This window comes from Molothrus ater, chromosome 20, assembly GCF_012460135.2.
Source record: "Molothrus ater isolate BHLD 08-10-18 breed brown headed cowbird chromosome 20, BPBGC_Mater_1.1, whole genome shotgun sequence".
NCBI classification, from domain to species: Eukaryota; Metazoa; Chordata; class Aves; order Passeriformes; family Icteridae; genus Molothrus; species Molothrus ater.
This window is the reverse complement of record NC_050497.2, coordinates 2,423,367-2,447,639: the sequence shown is the minus strand read 5'-3', so window position 1 is coordinate 2,447,639 and position 24,273 is coordinate 2,423,367. Positions and strand designations below refer to the sequence as shown.

The 24,273-nt window shown below is 48.3% G+C and overlaps 1 protein-coding gene across 8 annotated transcripts in view; it reads right to left on the bottom strand.

The window, feature by feature from the left end:
* CACNA1B (calcium voltage-gated channel subunit alpha1 B) overlaps positions 1–24,273 on the bottom strand; it is a 330,224-nt gene that overhangs the window by 63,150 nt on the left and 242,801 nt on the right. For all 8 annotated transcript variants that reach the window (XM_054516966.1, XM_054516959.1, XM_054516961.1 and 5 more), the window contains 7 exons: positions 20,806–21,630; positions 18,378–18,604; positions 16,543–16,663; positions 12,856–12,985; positions 11,386–11,445; positions 10,561–10,667; positions 1,948–2,044 (listed from right to left, as the gene is read on the bottom strand). In XM_054516966.1, the coding sequence (XP_054372941.1) occupies positions 1,948–2,044; positions 10,561–10,667; positions 11,386–11,445; positions 12,856–12,985; positions 16,543–16,663; positions 18,378–18,604; positions 20,806–21,630 (1,567 nt within the window). The remainder of the gene's footprint in view (positions 1–1,947; positions 2,045–10,560; positions 10,668–11,385; positions 11,446–12,855; positions 12,986–16,542; positions 16,664–18,377; positions 18,605–20,805; positions 21,631–24,273) is intronic.

Here is a 24,273-nt window from a genome sequence, read left to right as displayed (position 1 = left end):
TCTGCAAAGAACTCCTCAAATCCATTTCCTACGTGGGTATGAGGCCCTGATTCATTACAAGTAATTTGCACTTTCATTTTAGACAGAAGTTTGTCATAATACCAGAAATTGAGCAGTCCCTGCCCGAGCACAGGGTTTGTACAATCCTGCTTCTATTCCTCTGAATGGAAGTGAATCTTTCACAGAATTACTCCTGATGCAACTGTCTTAGGTTGCAAATGTGAGACCTGGCTGGAGGTGTCAATTCTATCATAGTTTTCTGCTAATGGTTCAGCCCTGAAAAACCAGGTGGGGCACTTTATCTCTTCCAGGACCCATTCTCCCTCCAGGAGGGAGGGGAGGAATCTGTTGTTAATGGGCCACTGAGTGTCCCTGCAGGGCTGATCCAATTCCAGCATCCCATGGGGAGATGCTGCGCCCAGGGCAGGAGCCAAGCATTCCTACCTGGATCCAATGTGAGCCTGGCACAGCCCAGCAGCCTTTGCCCAGTGCATTGCCAGAGGAGCAGCTTCTGCTGCCCTGCATGGCCAGAGGGAGCCCAGGCCCATCTCCAGCAGCCCTGGAGCTGCAGAGGAAAACTCCCCCCTTGTGCAGGATCCCTGCTCCAGCAGAGCCACAGCTGGCACTGCAGGAGGGCTGAGCCCCCATGGGATGGGGCTGTGCCACCCCCTGACACACAGGGGGACAGGGCATGGTCTGACTCTGACTTAGTGTTGTTTTGTTGTTGTTTTCAATTACTGCAGTTTAATTTTAATTTTCCTACTAAAGAACTATCATTCTTACTCCTATATCTTTAACTGAGAACCCCTTAATTTCAAAATTATAACAATTCAGAGGGAGGCGGTTTACATTTTCCATTTCAGGGGAGGTTCCTGCCTTCCTTAGCAGACACCTGTCTGTTCAAACCAAGACAGCAACCTAGGAATCCTGATGGAAAGCTCTCTGATCAACCCAGAAATCCGGATGGAAATCCCTCTGATCAACCCAGAAATCCTGATGGAAATCTCTGATCAGCTCTGAAATCCTGATGGAAATCCCTCTGATCGGCCCCAAAATCCTGATGGAAATCCCTCTGAGCAGCCCAGAAATCCTACATGAAATTTCTACATGGTTCCACATTAATGTTCCTTTTTAGATAAATTTAGTGAGCATAAAATTAAAATTATTTAAGCATGAATAGTGGGCTCAGACAAAAGCAAATCTACAGAACAGCTGACCCTTATTTTGATGTGAAAACAGAAATTGTCAAACACATTTTCCCCCTTCCAAATCATTCATTGCTTTTTCCCCAGCTCTCACAGAAAACAGCCCACAAAAGGTATTGAAGAATCCCTAAACCTCAGAAATTATTGAGTTTTGTTAACTCCTTCCATTCTCTCTTTGCAGGGCCTGGCTGTTTCTCAAATTATTGGTGCTGGTTGAGTAATCCCAGGCAATTAAATTTATTTTATTTTTTAGATCAGTGCTCTAGGGATAAACGCCTGAACTATGGATTCTTTAATAGAAAGATGAATAAATTAAAGCTTCTCCTATAGCAATGACAAATCTCTTTGGACAGCCTGTGGAAAACCTTGCAATATTCATGTTAAATTCTCTAGGGAAAGCCAAACCCTTCCAACCCCATTTTCTCCTTTATCACATTGAAGACCATCCCACTTATGAACTGTAATTTAATTTATTTGCATTGTTTTTTTTTTCTATTTGTAGAGGTTTTATTTTCATGTGGATTCACAAAAATCCCCAACATTATCCACGATGTTTGCAAAAGCACCCAAGTGCTTGACATTTGCTCAACATCTGCCCAGCTCTTTGTGCTCATCTGGCTAAAATATTCATTGCAATGAAATAAAAGCAACAGAAACAACTTGGATTAAGTGGAGTCCACCAACTTCCACTCAGACCAGCCAGAAACCTCCAGAGAAGGAAAAATTTGGGTTATTTTCTAACCTTTAGCTTTGGCAGACGTTTTATGGTCTTCAGAGGCCTGAGCACGCGCAGGACCCGCAGGGACTTGATGGTGTTGATGTCCTTGCCTTTGGTTCCTCTGCAAGGGAGAAAAAGGCACAAGAACAACAGAGGGAATTGTTTGCTCCCCAGGCCACTCACTGGGATATTTGTGGGCATCCAGGGTGGCTTTGGTGGTGGAACTGGTTGGGTTTGGGGATGTTTTGATGGGTTTCGTGTCCATCCTCACCAGCGCTGCAGGCAGGATAACCCAACCTCACCTGGGGTGTCTCCAGCAGCACAGAGGAGAAGGCTGGGGTGGACAGGGTCCTGGCAGGGCTCAGCCACATGTGCTGGCCAGGCTTTGTCACCTCCCAGCCACTCACCAGGACCTCGGGCCCTTCCTGCCCCAACTCCACACCTGGACAACGCTCCCAGCCAGGGCAGCAGCACCGGGACAGGAGGCTCAGCTCCTCCATCCCATTCCCAGCAGGAGAAGGGACAGAGCCACACAAGGCTCTTCCCTCCCAGCTGGATGAGGCCAGGGGTGTTTCTGCATGAGGCCAGGGGCGTTTCTGCATGAGGCCAGGGGCGTTTCTGCATGAGGCCAGGGGTGTTTCTGGATGAGGCCAGGGGTGTTTCTGGATGAGGCCAAGGGTGTTTCTGGATGAGGCAGGGGTGTTTCTCCGTGCACTTCTCTGGCAGGAACATTGTGCCAAGAGGGTCTGGGAGCCTTCCTGATGAGGGACAGAGCTCTCCTGGGCATCAGAGCCTGTTCCCTCATCCCTGAGTCTCCCGTGGAGGACATGCCACCAATCCCATGCAGGAACATGTAATATGGCAATATATTACATGCCTGGAACAGTGCTGGGGCAACTCCCCACTCAGGCATGCAGGTGCTGTCAGCCCCCCACTTTTGGGGTTTAGGTTTTGTTAAAACCAAGTGCAAGGTCAAGAACGTTCCTCTTGTCCCTCCTCAAGAGGGGTTTTAAGGCAAGGACAGAGCTCCTTTCCTCGTGCACTTCCAAAATAGAGAAACACAAGAAGACAACAGGAACATCTTCTTCCAACCCCATGGCAAAACAACGACATTCCCTTTGCTTCATATGGAGTGGAAAATGGGATGGAAATCTGGAACAGAGTTTTATTCATGGCTGGAGATTTGGGTCTGGGACTGAGCTGGGGGAACACAGGTGGGAATGAAGAACGTGTGGGACAGATGCTGACACACCTATTCTGGACATTCCTCTTCTCCAAGAGGGAAATAAAGGAAGTACGAGAGGCACGAGAGACCCACGAAGGTTTGGGGAGGACTGCAAAGCTTCCCCCAGCCTGCCCCACATCCTGTGCTGAGGGAGGAGCACCAAGAGTGGAGGAAACCACCCAGTTTTGTGGCTGGCTGAGCCTGCTCAGCCCTGGAAAGGGAATTTTTGGAAATCCATCCATTTCCAAAGGATGAAGAACTCCCTGCTAACCTCATACTACTCAATAGTAAGGCTGGACCAGAACCTCCAGCCCAACCCCACAGCCCTGCCTCAGCTCCAGTCCCTTTGTCCCATTCCCAGGCATTGCAGGTGTCTGGAAATGCAGTAAGAGGGACACACAGGAATTTTTGGGGGGCTGTGGGCTGTATCCCAGCATGTATAACTTGAGGAGAAATTTCCTGTCCACAAGGTTTAGTAGAAGTGGAGGAGAGGGGGAATGGCATGGACAGATCCCTATCTTCTCCCTCTCTCACCCTTCAGGGCTCTTTTAGGGCCATTTTAATCCATCCCAGCTGGACCCTGAGCATTGACATGGCTCTAAACCCAGATATTTGATTTACTCCTAGAGCTACAGGACTGATTCAAAGCCACAAAATAACTATTAAATATTTTTAAAAATTTTTTTTGATTCTCATTAGACATCTTTTATTTGCCCTAGATGAAACAGGCACTGCCAGCAGAGTTTTTTCTGCCTTTCTTGTCAGGTTTTAGCAGAGCTGAAGGTCTGGCCTAGGCTTGGCTTTGCAGATTTGCTTTCAGCTCAGTGTCCCTGCCATGGTCACCTTGGTGTCACCAGAGCCACCAGCTGACCTGCAGCTCCCTGGTGTGACTCCCAGCAGTGCCCTGGCTGCAGAACAGTTTGTTCAGCCTCTCCAGGAGGATGGGAATGGCAGCAGGGAAGCAAAAGGGGAAAGGGCTCATGGCCAAGGAGATGCCCCAGCAGATCCCACCTGTCCCCAGATCCCACCCCATGCCCTGGGCTGTCCCCTCTGCCAGGCCAGGCCAATCCTGCCCTGCTCCTGGGGACAGCCAGGGGAGGTGGGAGCTGAGGAGGGCAGGGCTGAGGGAGGAGTGAAGGGGAGACCCTTTAGGGCCAGGTGGCATCTTGGGGCAGCAGGAAGGGAAGGGGTGGGACATGGGGACAGCGACCCAGAGCTCTGCTCCATCCCCACCAGGCACAGCCACACTTCTGCTGGGCCCATCAGCACCTCCAGCTTTCCTAGAGAGAAGAGAAACCTCTGCTTTCCTCGAGAGAAGAAAGAACCAAGTGCCAAATGTCCTGGACCCAATCAAAGGCTTTTCTTGGCATCCTTCTCCTCGCTGTGGAGAATCCCCCTGGAGCTTCTGGAATGTGGGGACAGAGGACACAGCTCTGCCTCTCACCCTGCCCCTGCCCTAACAGCAAAGCTGCCACTTGCACAGGGTTAAATGCAATGTTTGGAACTTCCTTCTCCACAAATCACTCTTGCAAAAAGCTCCCTGAGCTCTGTTTTCATGGCAGAGACTTTCCCCAATATCATAGCTTGGATCCCAGCTGGGTCACAGCGCCCACACTGCAAAGCTCAGCTCTGCTCTCCTGGGCTCACTCAGAACCCCAGAACATTCCCAGGTGTTGCTTTTTCCTGACCCCAGGAGACCCCAATTACCACGCTGCTATTGTGCCAATTAACAACTGCACTAATGAGGCCTCGTGCAAACCTGAACAGAGACATTTCCCTGCTCTGCTCTCCCAGGGCAGGCTCTACACCTGAAGCAAGAATTTCTGTGGGTTTAATATTTCCAGGAAGGTTAAAGAGACATGGGGCAGAGCAAACCCTGGCTCCTGCTTTTCCCTGGAATGGGAGAGGCACGGATGAGTGAGCTCAGAGGTGGAGGGCAGACAGCTCCAGTCACACAGAATTCCTTCTGCCTCAGCAGAGGACACTAAGAAGGGCTGACTGATTTTTTTCCATTCAGGCACTTAAGCAAATAAAGAGCGTGAGCCAATTAAATCTTAATGGGATTTATGCTCTGAGCCATATAGAGAATCCTGAGGAAAAAAAAAAATCCCATTTCTTGTCACAGTAAGGTCCCTGCTATAGGAAAAGCTTTTCCTGGTGCTCTGACCCAGAGTGATGCAAATTGCATTTTAATTAAAAGGATCCTCTGCAACTCTTCTGTCAAATAAAACCCTCAGGGTTGGGTTTGGGTGTTTTTAAAACCCTCTCTGCCAATATTGGGGTTTTTTTCCCTGCTTTCATACAAAGCCAGATGTCCCAGAAAATAAAAGGTCCAGATGGAGCTGGGACTCAGTCAAAAGGTGTATCCAAGCACACATCTGACCTGAATATTCCTCACAACAAAAATAAATTGCCATGGAAGGACGAGGTTTTAATTGACTGCAGAATAACAACTGCAACATTCAGGACAGCTGAATCTTGAATAAGAGCTAAAGAGGAGCATAGGATAAAGGCAGACAGCAAAAAAAGAAAAAAAAAAAGAGAATACCAAAAAAAAATGCATTAGATCATTTTTGGGTGCATTAGGCCAGTGATGTTTTGTTGTTGTTTTCTGTGTCAGTTTGCTGCATGTTTATTTAAAAAGTTAAGATTTTTTTAAAAGAGCTTTGCAGCACCTTTTCTCCCTTTAATAAATAAAAGAGCCTTTAAAAATTCAGTGGCTCTTTCAAATGGAAGCTGCTTGTTCCTGTTGCTGCTGCCAGCATCTCTGATTTCAGATGACATGGACCCCTCAGAGTCAGGGCATCAAAAATTCAGGGTGAGGTGGAGCCTCTGCCTTCTGTGATTGCCTGGAATCCTCCTGGCAGAGTAAATTCTTCCCTGGAAGAGTAAATGAGGTCACCCCACCCTACCCAAGCACAAAGCCACCCTCTTTCTGCCCTAAATCCTCTGCTTTCCTCGAGAGAAGAAAGAACCAAGTGCCAAATTTCCTGGACCCCATCAAAGGCTTTTCTTGGCATCCTTCTCCTCACTGTGGAGGATCCCCTGGGGCTTCTGGAATGTGCGGACAGAGGACACAGCTCTGCACTGACAGCAAAACTGCCACTTGCACTGGGTTAAATACAATTTTTGGAACCTCCTTCTTCACAAATCAGCCCTGCAAAAAACTCCCTGAGCTCTGTTTTCATGGCAGAGACTTTCCCTAATATCAGAGCCTGGATCCCAGCTGGGTCACAGCACCCACACTGCACTAAATCGGCCCTGGAGCTTCCAGCTTGGCTGTTTGGAGGTGAAATCCCCTCAAAGAGACTCAAAATTCTTCTTTAAACCTGGTTATTAAGATTTTCATTAATTGTACCTCACCCCTCAGTGCCCACTGAGTCAGCCCATCAAATCTTTTTGGTACAGAGATATCTCCATGTGGGTTTTGTTTTGACTCTCTGTCTTGGATTTCTAATCTGTTCCTATCTCTGCTGAAGGAAAATCAGGATGGATGAGTTAAAATAATACATTTCACTGGATAATGAGCAGTAAAGGGACAGAGGAGTCGATGGGATGGGTGGAACATGGCTGGGTTGTCTCCACAGTGGCAAAGTGTGTGGACACAGGTTGGACAGGCAAAACAGAGCAGCAAGAGACAGGAAGAACATATTACCCCATGAAACTCCTAGAGAGAGATTCCAGCGAGGAGAAGACAAAGAAAGAGCAGAGTCAATGACAAACAGAAACATCAGAGAGATCCCCCAGCCCCTGGCCCACTCCCACCAAGCCCACAGGATAAACCAGTGGGAAGGGAGGGCTCTGCACAGAAACCCCACATTTGTCACATTCACATTCTCTGGAAAAATCCCTTCTCCCAGGATTCTTCTCCTGGGAAGCTGAGAAGCCTCAGAGAAAAGGAAAACAATTCTCATCTCATTTGCTTCTCCTGTGCTGTGCTCATGTGGAATGTGTTTGGAGATTGTTCACCCACAGGTGATTGTTCCATTGCATTCTGCTGGGAGTTGTTTTCACTCTTTGGCCAGTCAGGGCCAAGCTGTGTCAGGGCTCTGGAGAGAGTCAGGAGTTTTCATTGTTATCTTTTTAGCATTCTGTCTGTATCCTTTCTGTATTCTTTAGTATAGTTTAGTATTCTTTAATATAATATAGTATAATAAAATAATCAATTAGCCTTGTGAGAACATGGAGTCAAATTCAACATTCCCTGCTGGATCAGCCCTTCCACTGGGAAAAACACCTCCACATCTCTTGTCTCCCACTTTGGGAGTGAAAACCTCAATTATTTGGTTTTTTTTCCAAGAGCATCCCAAAATTCTGGGCATTTCTGTTCCAATTTTTTCCAGGCCAAATCTTTCCTTCTCTCCCTCAGCTGTTCCTCCCAAGTACATTCTGCACCTGGGGCTGAGAGAGTTTTTGTTTGCTTCCATTTCCCTAAGGACTCAAATGTGTCTGGGTGTTTGTGGCATGTTTATCTCCAGAAAAAGAAAGGGATTTCTCTTTGAAATGCTTTGCTGAATGGAAAACATTAGTTTATTATTATCAGCATCATATTGTTGTTTCCAGCATCACTCTGGGGGTGTTGTTTGAAATTGATTTTTTATTTTTCTAACCACAGAGCTGCTTCTAAAGAGCTGCAGGCAGAAAGAAAACCCACAGCTGCTTTGAGAGCTGGATTTTATCAGTCTTGTACCAGTGACTGATACCATCTCAAATGCTTAAATTAACACAGGCTGCTGCAATATTGCAGATGGGAGAGTTCCAGGGAGCTCTGTTATTCCCAGGTTTTTAGGGATGGGTTAATTCAGTGAGAAGTTAGTTCACATCACATTCAGTGGACAGCAAGAGGCCAAAAACATGAATTAAATCCCACCCTGCACATGACAGTTGTGGGTTTTGCAAACAAAGTGGTGACAGCCACATTAAATCCCCTTTTTAGTGACACTGAGGAGGGTGACAGGATTTGCTGGAAAAACCCAACTGATTGAACAACAAAGAGACTCCAGGAGCTCCTTTTTGGGATTATCAACATTCAGCTGGCTCTGTGTGTCCATCTGGTTTAACCAAACCAGGAGCTGGGCCTAAACCCTGGCCCTCTACCCTGTCAGGACTCAGAACTGGAACAGGCAAAAGTCATTTCCTAGGAATGACTGATTTTCCAGCTTTTGGCTGCAGCAGGGAGGCTGCAGGCATTCCCTGGATTGGATGTTGCCTACTGGAAAAGGGATGAGGAGCAGGGCTTACAGAAAGCGGAAAAATCACAGAAGAAATTCAAATTTTCCCGAGTCTCACAAATAAGCTTGTCTGACTTTAATCTGGGAGACAGTAACTAGGCAGGGTTTATGCAGTCCCTGGCTGTAAAACCCTGCTCAAGACTCACTCACAGTGGAAAATAAAAGCAGCTTGGGGCACCTATTATAAAGCACAGGCAGGGGATGTAGAAGTAATTTATTTGGAGGCTGCTGAGGTGCTGTTAGATATTCATGGCCCAACATCAGCAACAGAAGAAAACCTGAGCATGAAAAGCCTCGGAAAGATTAAAAATTATTCATTTTAATCCATAACTCAAGCAAGGAAAATCTCCCTCAAAAGATGGTGTTCAAAGAGAAGGTGTTTTAAAGGCAGAGCCTGAGGTTTGCTCTCACAGCACAGGGAGCTGCTCCCAAAATGCCCCTTCTCCCATCAGCCTTGAAGCTGGAATTCCTGATGGAAAAGGGAAATTCTCATGGAACCCCAGACTCTGGGTTGTGCTGTTTTATGTGATTATTTTACTTCTCTACCTCTCTTCAACTCAGAGGAGCTTTGTTAAATTCTAATGTTGCTACATGGCTTTTTAAAGTTAAATTTTTTATTAACTCGGTCTGGCTTAAGTCAGTCTAGTTCTGAAAGATGTTCCACAGATATATTTCATGTGCAGGGAAATAAAACCCCACACATGTCCAGTCAAGCTTAAAAAGCAGCTTGGTTTTGGATATTAAATTTTAGGTGAGCAGGACATTCACCAAGATAATTTTGCTTAGGACAGAGCAGTCAGCTCCTCCAAAAATCAGATTTTAATGAGGGACAAAATGTTTAAAGAGAGGAGGGCAGCACCCCTTTGAAAACATTATGTTGGATATGATTTTCTCTAAGACCTGACTAATTTGGTGAAGGATCAGGCACAGCCCAGCTTTCAATATCCCCAAAAATCACACCTAAAATATCAATCCTGTGCATCCATTTTTTGGTCAATTTAACTTAGAGGGTTTATTTGTATTTGTGTTTATTTGTATTTGCACTGAAGAAAAGCAGATCTAAACCACAAATCTCACAGCCTGGATGCGACAGCAATTGTGACAGCTCAGAAAACAAAAACTTGCTGAGGTTTTGTGCATTATTTTGTGCAGAGCTGAGAGAGGAGCAGGGATTTGGCTCTGCTTTAAAAATTTCTGCCAGTCTAAAGCAGCCCAGGCACGCTCCGTGGCTCCCTGACAAAGGTGGATGCTTTTCTCATTAGCTGCTAATTCTCTTTAGCAAGTGAAACAATTTCCTCTCCTCTAATCATCGTGTCACAAACCGGGCAGTGCGGGGCTGCTGAACGTTCCCCTAATTGCTCGGGGCTAATTTAGCAGAAGATTAAACTGGTCAAGTCCCGCTGCCTGCTTCCAGGTCTCTCCCATTGTTTCTCAGCAAAGGATTTGCAAACAACAATCCGAGTGGAAAATTTCCTCCCATTCTCCAGCTCGGCTCCTGAAGGATGGAAGGAGCTGCATTGCTCTTCCTCTGGTTGTTTCCAAGGAAAAAGGCTTGGATGAGAAGTTAATCTTAATTTTTAAGGAGTTATTTCTCTCTGTTTGTTGCTCAAAATCCTCCATGATATGAAAGAAGAACGTGGGGTGTTATTTAAAGGCAAAAATACAGAGCTGGGTTTGAGGGAGGGAGTGAAACTCAGTGGAAGTACAGAGAGAGGAGAGAGAAAAGGAGAGAAATAGCAAAGGTTTGTGAGCCAGAATAAATATCCACAACTCTGGAAAAAAGGGTTTGCCAAGAGTTCCCAGAGTTATCAGCTGATTTCTTAAACTGTTTTCTCAAAACACTTCAAGATTCTCACAATCACTGACTGGAGACACTGGACTGCCACAAAGTGTTACAGTGAGTTCCTGAAAAGAACTGGCCAAAGAGTCACAAAAATCTTGGCTTGGTGTTTGAATGAGCAGTGAATGGACTCAGGCTGAAGCTGGGAGGATTTTCTCCAGATTCCACAACACAAATTTAGCTGGGTTTATTCTTTTCTTCCCACCCAAAAAGAGCAGGAACTGAACATTTCACTGAGAAATGGAGCCACAAACATCACACAGCCACTGTCCCTGTGCCAGCTCCTGCCCCCTCTGTCACTTATCCCTGGAACTTGGGAATTTGGAGGAAAATGAACTTACGAGAAGGCAAAAGCCACCAGGGCCCCACTGACCACAATGAAGTCCAGGATGTTCCACAGGTCACGGAAGTAGGAGCCAGGGTGGAGCAGCAGCCCCAAGTCAATCATCTGCAGAGAAAACCCAGCAAAGGAAGAGCTTTAATAAAACATGGCCCAAATCCACCCTGCCAAGGGGCAGCAGAAGGTTCTGGATCAAAGCACCCTTCACAAATTGCTGAGATACTCAGCCAAGCTGCTCCTCTGTAACAGGCAGGAGAACTCTCCCAAAAATGAAGCTCAAATTAACAAACCACAACCAAAAGCTGTAGAAATGAGAGCTCTCACTGCTCCCCAGGATTTTTTTCCACACACATGCATTAATCCTGGTTTTATTCTGCATCTCTTTTGCATCTTGCTCTGACAGGAAAACCCAACTCTTGCCTTACCCCAGCACTGAACCCTGGTTTTATGGAATTGTGCTCTCTGGGAAGTTACTGCCCACAGTCCTGGCAAAACCTGTCACCCTACTGAGCAAAAAGATAAATTCTCAGCTTTTTGAAACATGACAAACCAAGAATCAGTTGTTATTAATATTCCTTCCAAAGGGAAGAATCACGAGTGTCTCATCAAGGTCTGTCAGCTCCTGGTTCTTCCCAGTTCTTATCCTCAAGATATCTTGATTTTCCTCCATAAAATGTGAGATTGCAGCCAGGAGAGCTGCTGCATCTGACTGTGAGAGCTGTTCCCAACTTCAAGCTCTCCATCCTCCCCACTTCTGTCCTGCTCCAGCTTCTCACAAATAAATCTGAAAGAGGAGGTGAATCTTCCTGCTTGGAGAAGTTCTTACCTTGATCACCATCTCAAAGGTGAAGACTCCTGTAAATATATAATCCAGGTATTTCAGAGCCTAAGTGGGAAGGGAAAATGTGTGTTAGGGAAGGCCACAACTGAAATAACCTGCACATGAGCAAGGAGTAAAATATCTAATCCAACAATGGTCTGTCTGATAGACAAAAATCATCAGGTGGGAGGGTTGCAGATAATTTAGGCACAAAACCTGAATAATCTGATTTAAAGCAGCATTTTCCCAGACCTTGCCATACTGCACCCAAGGCTGGCTACAGTGCACCTGCATTTCTGGCAGGTTTACCAAGGCAAAAGGGGTATTTCCAAGTGAAATGTTTGAACATCTTTTCCTAAGGATGTTCAAGGTCCTTAAGATCCTTTCCTAAGGATGTTCAAGGTCCTCAGGATTCAGCCTTTCCCAGTGTGGAATGGGGTGCCAGCCACACATCAGCCACACAAGCCCTGATTTCCAAGTTCTCATGCTCAGATGTGGCTGAAGCAGCAGAAAGGGACAGGAATTTGAGAATTTTGACAGTGAAACAAAGATAACTGGAGTGTGTCCCCAAAGGCAGCTCTAATTCTGCATGGCTAGCACCTGCAGAGATGGGAAAAGCTGTGAGCTGGGAGGAGAAAAGCACCTGAATTCTGGGAATTTTGGGAGGAGGAAAGCACCTGGATTCTGGGCATTTTGGGAGGAGAAAAAGTACCTGAATGCTGGGAATTTTGGGAGGAGAGAAGTACCTGAATTCTGGGAATTTTGGAGGAGAGAAACACCTGGATTCTGGGCATTTTGGGAGGAGGAAAGCACCTGGATTCTGGCAATTTTGGGAGGAGAAAAGCACCTGGATTCCGGGCATTTTGGGAGGAGAAAAAGTACCTGAATGCTGGGAATTTTGGAAGGAGAGAAGTACCTGAATTCTGGGAATTTTGGAGGAGAAAGCACCTGGATTCTGGGCATTTTGGGAGGAGGAAAGCACCTGGATTCTGGCAATTTTGGGAGGAGGAAAGCACTTGGATTCCGGGCATTTTGGGAGGAGAAAAAGTACCTGAATGCTGGGAATTTTGGAGGAGAGAAGCACCTGGATTCTGGGCATTTTGGGAGGAGGAAAGCACCTAGATTTCTGGGCAATTTTGGGAGGAGAAGAAACACCTGAATTCTGGGCATTTTGGGAGGAGAAAAGCACCTGGATTTCTGGGCAATTTTGGGAGGAGGAAAGCACCTGAATTCTGAGAGGAGAACAGTATCCGATTTCTGGGAATTTTGGGAGGAGAACAGCACCTGGATTCTGGGCACCTTGAGAGGAGAAAAGCACCTGGATTCTGGGCATTTTGGGAGGAGAAAAGCACCTGAACTCTGGGCATTTGGGGAGGAGAAAAGCAGCTGAATTCCTTGAGGAGAAAAGCACCTGGATTCCGGGAATTTTGGGAGGAGAAAAGCACCTGGATTCTGTGAATTTTGGGGGGCACTCACATCATTCCTGGGAGACTCGGCCTGCACAGGGTCCTCTGCAGCCAGGGCGATGCTGCTGAGGGCGATGACGATCAGGATCACCATCTCGAAGTAGCGCAGGTTGACGATGTAGTGGAACAGGCGGCGGATCCTGCAGGGACAGGAGCACACCAGGGGTCACAGAGAGGGGACAATGCACAAACCCAGCAGGGGCAGCACCTCTGGGATTCCTGCTGTGATAATGGGGAGAGGAATGGTGGATTTGTCTTTCCAAACCAGCTGTGGGTCTACTGGGAGATAAAAGAAACAATGGGAAGGATTCCATTGATTGATGAATGGAAAAAGATATTTGCTTTTACAAATAAACTTTAGGTTTGCTGATAAATGAAGTTAGACATTGAGAGATGAAAGAAACAATGGGGAAGAAAAACCCCTGAATTCCGTAAGAATTAAAAATTCAAAGGGAGGGTTGTACATTAGAGGGAAATCTTTGGTATCAGGTGTATTGGGAAGTCTGAACCTCTCAAGTACCTGAGCCAGTGGGGAAAGAGAGAAGGGAAATGTGGCTGGGAAATTGGGATAAAAAGGAGGGGGCATCCTCCAAAAACTGGAGAGACCCCAGGGGAATGCCCCATGGCCTCTCCCTTTATTGGAATAAAGTAAAAGGACTCCTCTGTCTCCTTTTCGGACATAAAGCTCTGGTGTTTGTGGATTAATTTTCCTAACAATGGGAAGGAAATTAAAAAACAGGCTTGAAATTCCAGTTTGCAGCAGATCTGTGGTGAGAGATAAACAAGGGAGTTCAATGTCTTTGCACTGATCTCTGCTCCCTCTGCAAGGCAGCAACATCCATTCATCTCCTTATCTCTTTATCTATTTATCTCCCTATCTAGTTATTTCTCTATCTATTTATCTCTCTACCCATCTGTCAAAAGAGCACTGAGAGCTTTCAAGCATCCACACTCAATTCTGCAAATTATGTTTATGGCACTCCCCCGTCCTTCTCCCTCTGAACTGCCAGGTTAACGCCCTGTGAGCTCAAAACAAGGTTTGAAATCCTTTTAGTGTCAACTAATCCCTTTAAAATGTTGACACTCAGCTGAATCTGCCTTTGTGGCTCTGAGTGTTCCTCCCACCAATTTCTCTCTGCCTGCACTTTACTCCAACTCTCACTTTACAGCACAAATACTTTACAGGAATAGATTTGATTACTTCCACCTAATCTTTTTATTCACAAATTGTGTCCGAGGAAAATGGTAAATGCTCCTATTTGCAAGCAATCCAAAAGTCTTCACAAATTGCAGCTAATAATTCCTTCTGACCACAATTCCCAAATCCTTAATTGCACACAGAGCTCTGCATTTGCACCATATTTGTCAGCTGAATAAAGGACTTAGCCCGAGAATCAAATTATAGATTTAACTTGCCAACAACTTTGTTATCTGAGAATGTATTTCAGCCCCTCTATCCCATTTTCTCTAAGCAAATATCTGAGCAGTGAGAATTAAAGTCTATTTTTCACATCTACTTACATACTCCTTTTCTTTGGCTTGCTAATGGATTCCGAGTGGACAAGAGTTCCAAATACCAGGGAAGCAAATGTGATAGAAAATATCACACCTGGAGAAAAGTGCTTTTGTGGACCCTTTAACTGTAGTTTTCAATCTGCCAGGGGAAGATGATCATCTCCATGCCCCAAGAAGCCACAGAAGTGAAAGGCAACATTTCCAATACCATTTGTAGCCATAATTCCTGCATCAAACTCAATTCATCAAAGCAATAACAAGCCCCTATTTTTAGCCCCTCACTGTTCATAACCAGCAGTGAGATGTGGGAGCATTTGTGAACTGCCAGCGGGGCTTGAGAAATCACTTCACAGCCCTGTGTGCTCTAAGAGGGTGGTGCCACTTGGGGAAAAGGAATTTATTTCTGCTTCCCTGAGCTGTTTTCCCCTCTGGCAGCACCTGGGTCATGGATCCCAGCAGGGTTTGGAAGGGAGGTGGCAGCACTGGAGTGGGGAAAAGCTTCTGACCCCAGAAAGAGCTCTCAGCTCTGGTCCCAGCAGCCAGAAGCCCTGGGGGGATGCAGCTGGCTCTGCACCTTGCCCAGAGGACAAACAAGCTGCTGACATTCCTGGAGTTTGGGCTTTGTCGTGGTATTCCCCCTTGGCTTGCTTGTAACACATTTTTTCTGCCAATGAACTTTATTTTTCCAATGGCCTTTCAGCACAGTTGTTTGGTTGTTTTTGTTTTCTGGGGGGAAGTGAAAGCTGGAGGAAGCTGAAGCAACAAAGCAACTGAAAGAACCTTCAGATCCTGGACTCTGAGGCTCAGAAGGTCCTAACTGGGATGATGGGAGAGAAAAGAAGCAGCCATAGGAAAGAAGGAAATTTTGCTGCTTCTCTGCCTGCCCAGCCCAGCCCTCAGCTCAGAGCCCTGGGCCCAGCACCTCTCACTCCCCAGCCAGCCCTGCTGCCTTGGCACCTCTTTCCCAGCTCATTTTTGGGGGTCACTTCACAGCAAAAGGACCAAATATTAGGGAAATACCATTTCCTTATCCATCCAGACAGAGGCCAAACTCCATAATCCCAATTTGGCTCCCCAGGTGATGGTCCCAGGGCTGCCAGAGCTCCAGGAGCGTTTGGACAATCTAGGATGGCCAGGATGGGATTGTTGGGGTGTCTGTGCAGGGCCAGGAGCCGGATCAATGATCCTGGTGGGCCTCTCCCAGCTCAGTCAGGAGATTCTGGGATGCTGTTCAGCCTGCCCAGGGTCCAGGGGTACCAGAGGGGCTTTTTGGATGTCCAGTCTGAGAACTCAGAGCCTGTTTTGTTCCAGGACTGCACAGGATGTCACAGCCCCCAGCAGCAGGAGGAGAACTCATCCTCCTCTTAAATCCAGCTGCCAAAGAAGGGCCTGAGCTCCCCTTTGGCATCTGGGCACAGAGAAATTCCAAGTACAAGTTTACCCGAGCCAGAGAGAAACCTCTGCTCTGAGGGGATCTCCAGAAGTCCCAAACACCCTCCCTTAAAATGCTCAAACTGACTCACAGCCCTTCATGCCACAATAATTCCAAACCCTCTCCTCATTGTCCCACAGCCCTGCAGAGGAACAGATTCAGAATTCCCAGGCTTGGAGTCCAAAGCTCCCCAGGAGGCAGCACTGCCTGAAGGAGAAGAAATTCCCCAAACCCAGCAGATCCCATTCCCAGCCTTGACAAATAAAAAACATCCAGGTTTTCCCAGAAGTTCAAAGTTTGCAGTGATGCAAAGCCACTTTATAGAAAGAACAGGAATTCCAGCTGAGGAACCTGCAGGAATTTGCTGGTATCCAAATAGTCCTCAACCTGTTATTCCTGATAAGTTCTTTTCCCAACAGTGAGGGAATATCCCTCAACCTGTTATTCCTGATAATTTCTTTTCCCAACAGTGAGGGAATATCCCTCAACCTGTTGTTCCTGATAAAATCTTTTCCCAACAGTACCTGTGCTCCCACTTTTTGGGATCTAAATCAGCAGGGTCTGCCCAAAGCATTTTCTTTTCCCTATCCTGATAATTTATCCTTCCAGGAAAACGAACAGAACAACAGCATCTGACCCACAGAAATGGGCTTTTATTTCTTGTCCCAGTGTGTTTTCAGATATGAAAACCCCACTCATGTTATTGCTTTGAGGCACCTGGAGCCCATGATTGGTGTTAAAGGAACTTACGGGTTTGTGGGGCTGAGGATGAACATGGAGCTGTAAGGCAGGATTGGTTTAGGCCCATTTTTGGTCAGGTCATCGACGTCTTTCTTCTCCTCTGTTTTGCTTTCAAACTCCACGTTGTTCACTGGAAATGGGAATTCAGGGAGAACACAAAGGAGAGGGTTAAAAATGGATCTGCAGCCTTCCTGCTGCCTGGAACAGCTGGAAATGGCAGCAGAGCAGCTGGGAGAGCAAACAGCCTTGGGAAGTGCTGATTAAATGGGATGAACAATCATCGGATCGTTATCACCCCCTGCCCCTCCACTGCTGCTGAGCCACCCAGCAGAACAGCCAGGAAATGAAACCATGAGCTGATTTATCCCAGAGCTGCCAAACTGGGGCTGGAAAACCCATCCCAAGGAGCACAAATTCTCAGGGAGAGGGATCAGCTCGGGATCCTTGAATGAAAATCAAAAGGAAGTCTGACCAGCCTCATAATTCGGTGTTTTCTCCCATGGAGCAGGAGCACAAGTGGCTTTGGAACACATAAAAGAGCAGATTCATGGATGAGGTTTAATAATCTGGAGGCTGAGACTGCTGAACTTCCCAGAAATAGGAAAAGAAACGTGGAAAGGACTTCTTGGAGCCCCCAGAGCTGTGCCTGCATCGTGCACCTTGGTTTGGTCAAAGTTCCCCACGTGCAAAGGAGAGCAGCTCCATCCTGCAGCAGGTTTTGGGATCTCCTTCTCTGAAATTGTTCCCAACCTCCCTCCCAAAGGTTGGAAATTCTCCAGTTCTCACCCTGACTTCACTTGCAGGGGGTTCATGGGATAGTTTACTGAAGATAATTTCCCATCTCTGAGCTGGGTAACATTTCATGCTGCAAATTCTCTTCTTAGACACGTATAAAGGCTCTTCCATTAATTCCCAGGACCTAAAGTCCAACAATCCCACCCTTTGGAATGCATTCAGTGCAGGGCTGTTATTACTTTTTATTTTATTTTGCAAGAAGATGACATTTCTTTGTGTTTGAGTGACATGTTCAATAAACTGCTTATTGGATCTCCAGTCAGATCCAGAGGAAATGGCCAAGAAAGGGAGAGGCTGATAAATTGTGATTGACAGGAATGCAGCATTGCAATATAGGAAAATTACCACTGAAGAGGGGGAAAAAAAGGAGAAAGAAGAAGGAAAAATAATAAAAAAATAAAAGATAAATATTGTGGCTGACAACAGAGTGAAAAACCACAGAGACCCTGCCAGATCTTGGCTGTGCCTCTTGGAAAGCAGAGTCCTGACAGCCTGAAGTTTAATGTGGACCTCTTGGATTTCCCTCTGGGATTCTCCTGAGCTCTCCAGACTTCTCCAGGCTGCTCCCACCCTGCCAGGGATCAGCACCAAGGTGGTGGGAACAGCCTGGTGGTGGCTGGGCACAAGGATCTTGGGACCATCTGTAAATCTGTGCTGACAGACCCAAGGCAGAGAGCTCTGGAGAAGGACAGGGAGGGTGGATCTGCTCCAGGTGTGATGCAGAGCATTGTAAAAAGCTCTGGAATGTCACAGGACCCAGCAGCAGGGTCACACATGGAGGTGGCTCTCCCTGCTCCCTCACCTGTCCCTTACACACAGGGTGTGGCCTGGGTGAGCCATCTCCAGGGAATCTCAGGTGTTTTCCAGAGCCACAGGAACCCTTGCTGAGTTCCTGCACCCTGTGTGGCAATTACAGCTCCTCTATCACCAAGTTCCCTGGCTGCCTCTCTCAAGGATGGCAGCACCCAGGAGAGCCCCCCCTCCCTCCTTGGAGATTTGGATTTCTGGACATTTCCACAGCAGGAAAAGCAGGGGACAAAGGCACTCACTTGGAATGACAGTGGTTTCCCCTGGAGGGGCAGTGATGGTGACAGGGATGTTCACAGTGGTGGTTTTGTCCAGGGGGGGCTGAATCATCCTGGTCACGTTCTTCTGGTTGTCAGCATCCTCTGGCTGCTCAGGCACCTTCTGCAGGTAAGTGCTGGGCAGGGTGTGCACAGGGACACTGCCAGGGCCACTGCCGCTGCCACTGGCCTCCAGCTCACACTGGTTCTCCCTAGGAAAAAGCAGGATTTGTTCAATATGGCCTGGGAAAAGTTCAAAGAACATATCCCTGATGCTGCACCTCGTGCTAAGCTTGTTTCCTCCATGGAAATCCTTTGCAGGGCTGTGGTGTTCACTTTCTCTGAACAGAGAGAGACATAATTCCCTCTCCCAGGATTTGTCCTGGGGAAGGCAGTGAGAAGCTCAGAGAAGAAGAGAAAACAATTCTTATCTCTACTTGCTGCTCCTGTTGTTTGGCACATGTGGAATGTGTTATGGAGATTGTTTACCCAAAGTGATTTGTTAATTGGACACCAGTGAAGGCTGTTTGGGTTCCTTGGCCAATTGGGTCAAAGCTGTGTCCTGGCTGTCTCTGACAGTCATGGGTTTTTTTAGTATCTTTGTAGTATCCTTTTAGTACAGTAAAGTATCTCTTTAGTATGCAATATAGTATAGCTTAATAAAGCAATTATTCAGCCTTCTGAATGATGGAGCCAGAGCACATTATTCCCTGGCTGGGGGCTCCCTGCATCAATACAGGACAACCTCTGACAGCAAAATTTGGGATCTTTTTCTCTGAGACCTCCTGAGCCAAAACCCAATCCCAACATTAGGAGGGGACTGGACATCCCTGGGGTCACTTCAATGATGCTCCCAAGCCAGGACCATGAGCCACTCCCCAGAGCAGCTGATCCTCACACTGCTCCCTAATGATCTCCCCAGGCCTTATTTAAATGTACTGATTCTCTTTTCCAGTTTTTAGAATGGTTTTGGAACCCTTCTGGAACGTGGCAATCAGCAGCTAAATGGCTCCTGCTCTCCTCTGCAGCAGCAGCAGCAGCAGCAGCAGCTCTGCTCCAGTGAGGAGGAAAGTGAGCCCGTGCACATGAGCACGCTGAACAGCAGGCAGAGTGTTTGGAAATTCAGCTGAAAGGAAGATAATTTAGACAGGAAAATTATTATCTCAGTGCCACTCACGGCTCTCCACGGTGACATGAACTCTATTCTAAAGAATCCCAGTGCAATTTCTTTTCCATCAGACTAATAAAGCTGAAAAGGCAATCTATCCTTCTTTATTAACTACTCCAAATGCTTCACCAGGGCTGCTTTTCTCACTTGACTTACATAAGAATTAAAGCAAATGGGGGCCATCGTTGCTCTTAATGGAAGAGGCCATGTGCTGGAACAACTGGTGGTGCAGCTGAAGGCTCCCCATTAAAAATGAAAATCAAAGGGCTGTAAGCAAGGCTGGCTGAAATTTAAATAGATGTCCCTCAGGAGCTTCCTTCAGAAGGAAGGAAATTTCCCTTCAGAAGCTGGGAAATTCTCTGCTCCACTTGGTGTCCTACAGGGTCTGTTGGTGTTTACAGCAAGGATATTTTGTGCCTTAAACCTGAGCTGTTTTATGAACCAAAATTGTCTTTGGGAGCCTCTGTCACTGCTGACTGAGGCAAAACAGACCTGCAGTGTTGGGAAAGATGAAACAGGAAAGCCTTATAAATAGGATTGCCTGGCAAAAGATTTTGAGAATATAGAAACTATAAGTGAGATGGAAATGAAAGCAAGCTTTGAGATCCCTCAGTGACTGAACAACTGGAAAACAATGGTGTGGCCAGCTGAAGGTGATCCCCTTTTGATGGAACAACACCCTCTGCTTGCAGACAGGCCCAAGGCTCAGAGCAGACCCTGCCAGCTTGGCAGAAGGGGCCCAAAGAGGAGTTTGTAGGGTTTAAAATGTAGCACAGGATGGTAATGGAATGATTCTATAGGCTGTATGGAAATGCTGTAGGATTTGTATCTTGTACTAGATTGGTTAGTGAGAATCAGAATATTCAACACAGAAGAAGATTTATTGTATTGTAATGGGAACCTCGCTCTCTTACCCTTTTACTCTCTCACCCTCTCATCCTCTCTGCCCCCTCTCTTCTCTCAGGCCTGCTCTGAGCTGTGCCTGGCAGCTCCCAGCAGGGCCCTGCCCCCAGGCCCTTTGCAATAAACCCCAAGTTCCAGCCCTGGCTCCAGAGATCTCTCATCTCCATCCATCCCCACCATCCTACCCCCAACGCTCCCACACTGCAGGTTGTGGTGGGAGCTGGTGCGGGCACAGGGACAGCAGGGAATGACATGGGGAGGGCCAGAAGGGATTTTCTGGAACACATCTGGGGTTTTGTGACCCCTGAACTGACCCAGGCAGGTCTGGCAGCGCTCACTCACTTGGGCTGGTGATTCCGGTGCTCTTTCTCGCCAGCCTCCCCATCCTTCTCCCCGCTGTCCTTCTCCACGGACTCGTAGGTGGACAGGGCCCTGTTCCTGAGCCGGTGCCGCCGGTGGGGCTCCTCTCCGCTGTCCCCCTTGGCCCCGGGCTCTCCATCCCTGTTCCCAGAGCGGGACCCTCCGCGGTGCCGGGAGCGCCGCTCGCCGCGGGCGCCGTTGGCGGTGCCGTTGCCCTCCTTGCCCGGCCGGTCGGAGGAGTGCCGGTGGCTGCGGTGCCTGCGGTGCTCCTTCTCACCCCCTTCCTCCACCGAGCCCCGCCGGTGGTGCCTCTTGCCCCCTTCCTGCCCCCTGCTACGGTCGCTTTTCCCTTCCTTGCTGCCCCCTTCCACCTCCTTGCTGCGGCTCCGGTGCTGCCGGTGCCGCTCCTCCTTGGTGCCAGCCCCGGCTTCGCCGCTCTCCTCCTTGGTCACATCTCCCTTCTCCTGCTCTCCCAGCTTCTCCTTCTCCCGATGCCGGTGGTGCTTCCTTGGCGCTTCTGCCCCATCAGCAGAGGTGGGTTTGGGGTGCTCCACCACCTCCTGGACATCCACGGGGCTCAGCTTGGTGAGGTTGTTCCTGCCTTCGCCGCGGGGCTCCACGACCAGCGGCCGGTCCAGGTGGGTTTTCATGTCGGGACGGATGTGCAGGGTGGTGGCGTAGCGGACCCGCTCCTCGGGGTCCAGCTCGTTGTACAGCGCCTCGCAGCTGGCTCGGAAGTTGTGCATCCGGATCTGGCTCGTCCTCTGCTCCCAAACCGACTTGGATTTGGAGGAATTCTGCTGCTTGCTAAGGGCGGGAGAAAGGTGAGAAGTCAGCACCCGACTTCGCGCCAATTGCCTAAAAAAAGAGGGAATTTTCAGCTGAGGTGGGGAATTAGAGGGTCAAAGCAAAGGAGTGACAGGGATGGAGAGAGAACATAAGCAGGGAAAGCCAGCAGGATCATCCGTGTTAGTTTGCCCACACACTATGAGATCAGCCCTCTGGAAAGGAGTTATTCTGCATTTTGGAAATGTGGAAGCCTCAGAGGGAACAGTCTGAAGGATTAAAACGTCAGCACACAAAAATCACACACCCCAGCCAGAGCTTTGGAACAGCCCGCAAAGCTTCCCAAAATTAGCAGCATTTTTCTCCCCACCTGGAAATATCTGGATGAGGAAATTAGTGGTGAGCAAGAGAAGTTAGATCAGCAGGAAGAGCAGGGAAAATCAAACCTGTCCCTGAGGATCCATCAGCCCCTTCCCCTTCCAGCCAGCCCCAGGGCTTGTTTTACAGCTGTGCTGCCCTGCTGGCTCATGGAACAGGTTTAAAACTGCTCTAAATCCACAGCATCCTTCCAGGTGAGCGTGGACCAGGCAGCCCACACATCACTGGAGAATGGGAAAGTACAAGTAGGAAAGGAAAACTGTCCTGTGCACCAGGAAAAGAGCCCAGAGAGTGGGAGAGTCACACACAGATCCATCAAAGATCCTGAGCTGGGAGGGACCCAAGGATCCCCCAGCCCAGCCCCTGTCCCTGCCCAGCCCCTGTCCCAGCAACCCCAGCCTGGGCATCCCTGGCAGCGCTGCCCAAAGGCTCCTGGAGCTCTGGCAGCCTCGGGGCCGTGCCCATTCCCTGGGGCAGCCTGGGCAGTGCCAGCACCCTCTGGGGGAAGAACCTTGCCCTGAGCTCAGCCTGAGCTGCCCTGGCCCAGCCCCAGCCGTGCCCTGGCTCCTGTCCCTGGCCCAGAGCAGAGATGGGAGCTGCCCCTCGGGAGGAGCTGCAGCCCCGGGGAGCTCTGCCCTCACTCTGCTCCAGCTGAACAACCCCAGAGCCCTCAGTCCCTCCTTGTGTGGCCCTTCTAACCCTTCACCATCTTAGCAGCCCAAGATGAAGATGAGAAGGGAACACCTGGAGACACCTGCTCATCTCTGCCACCTCTTGTAACCAGGACACTCCTCTGGCATGGCCTGAATGCTTTGATTTTTCAGCACAGCTTTTGGGTTCTCACCACTTCTCAAAGTGACCACAAACCCAACCAGGGTCTGAATTTTGCAAAGGGACAAATTTTTTCTTTTCCTCCTAAAAACCTTAAGCCAAACTCTGCTTTCCACTGGCTACCAGGTGAGTTCTGGATTTAACCTTATGGAGACTCAGCACCTATATTTTTCCTTAATGAAACTTTTTCTAGCAAAACCAGGAAAGGCATTTTCCTCCTCCCAGCCTGCTGTGACACTTCCATTCCCATACCTCAGGCTGAGCTGTGCAGCTGGAGGGAGCAGAGCCCACATGGGAGGCAAACACAACTTCCTTACGCATTTTTGGGCTCCCCTGGTAGTGGGAAAAAGCAGCTTTTGCGTGTTCTGGTGCTGATTGGGACTGTCTGGCTCTGTCACCGTGCACAGACCCCAGGGAGGTGACGTCCAGCCACGCTCATGTGGCACAGTGGGAGCTGTCAGAAGGGTTTTGTGTCTCTGGGCTCTGCTGGGGAATCGTTTCTTTACTGAGGTTGCTGCTGCCTGGTGCTGCTAAAGAGGAAAAAAAATCACTAAAAGCCCTCATGAGAGCGCCCAGGCAGATGTGAAAAACCTCATTTAGTCCCAAAATCAGAGCTGATCACCAAAATTAAATATCTACACCCTGTTGCCAAGTTCTGGATGCATTTTCCAGCAGCTGAGTCCCCCAGTTTGCACCACAGCAGGAAAACGAGTGATAAAAATCACAGTTCTAAATGTAAATAATACCAGAAGGTCCTGGAGACATGGCTTAGAGCCCTGCTCACCCCAAACCCCACACTCAGGGGGGGACAGGCTCCTACTGAGGCAGAGCCCTCTCCAAGCTGGCACAAGGATGAACAGCCCCAGTGGACACTCACAACTTTCTTTAGTTCAAAATTATGAAAAATTAAAAGATTCTCACTCATCAGCAGCTTTCCTTGGTTTGGGAAGGAATGAGGAATGTGCAGAGCCTCTGACTGCCCAGCCCTGCTGCCCTGTCCAAGGATTTCCCATGGGAAGCCACAAGAAAAGCCCTGCAGAGCTCTCAGAGATGGAGCTGCCTGGGATGGGCATCCCGGGGTTTTAGCTCTGCTAAACCCAACTGGGCTACAAATCTCTTCAAAGCCAGGCTCAGGAAAGCTCAGGGATTTTCTGTGCCTGGCTGAGCTCCCTGAATGCTGCCACAAACACCTCTGCTCTTAGGGAATATTCCTCACTCCACAGTGAAAGTCCTGGGCTGGGGACCAGCCTCTGTCCTGTGCTTTGGGCAGCGCTCAGGTGATAATCAGCCTTAATGATTCATTAGAAAAGTGACTTTGTGCTGAAACTTCCAGTTTACCTAAAACCCAAGAGCAGAGGGAGGAGCACAAGCACCCCCTGCTCCACCCCGTGCTCCATTGCCATGGGACAGGAACCAGCAGGGCTGGGACACAAAGCCTCAGGGTCCCTGCAGTAA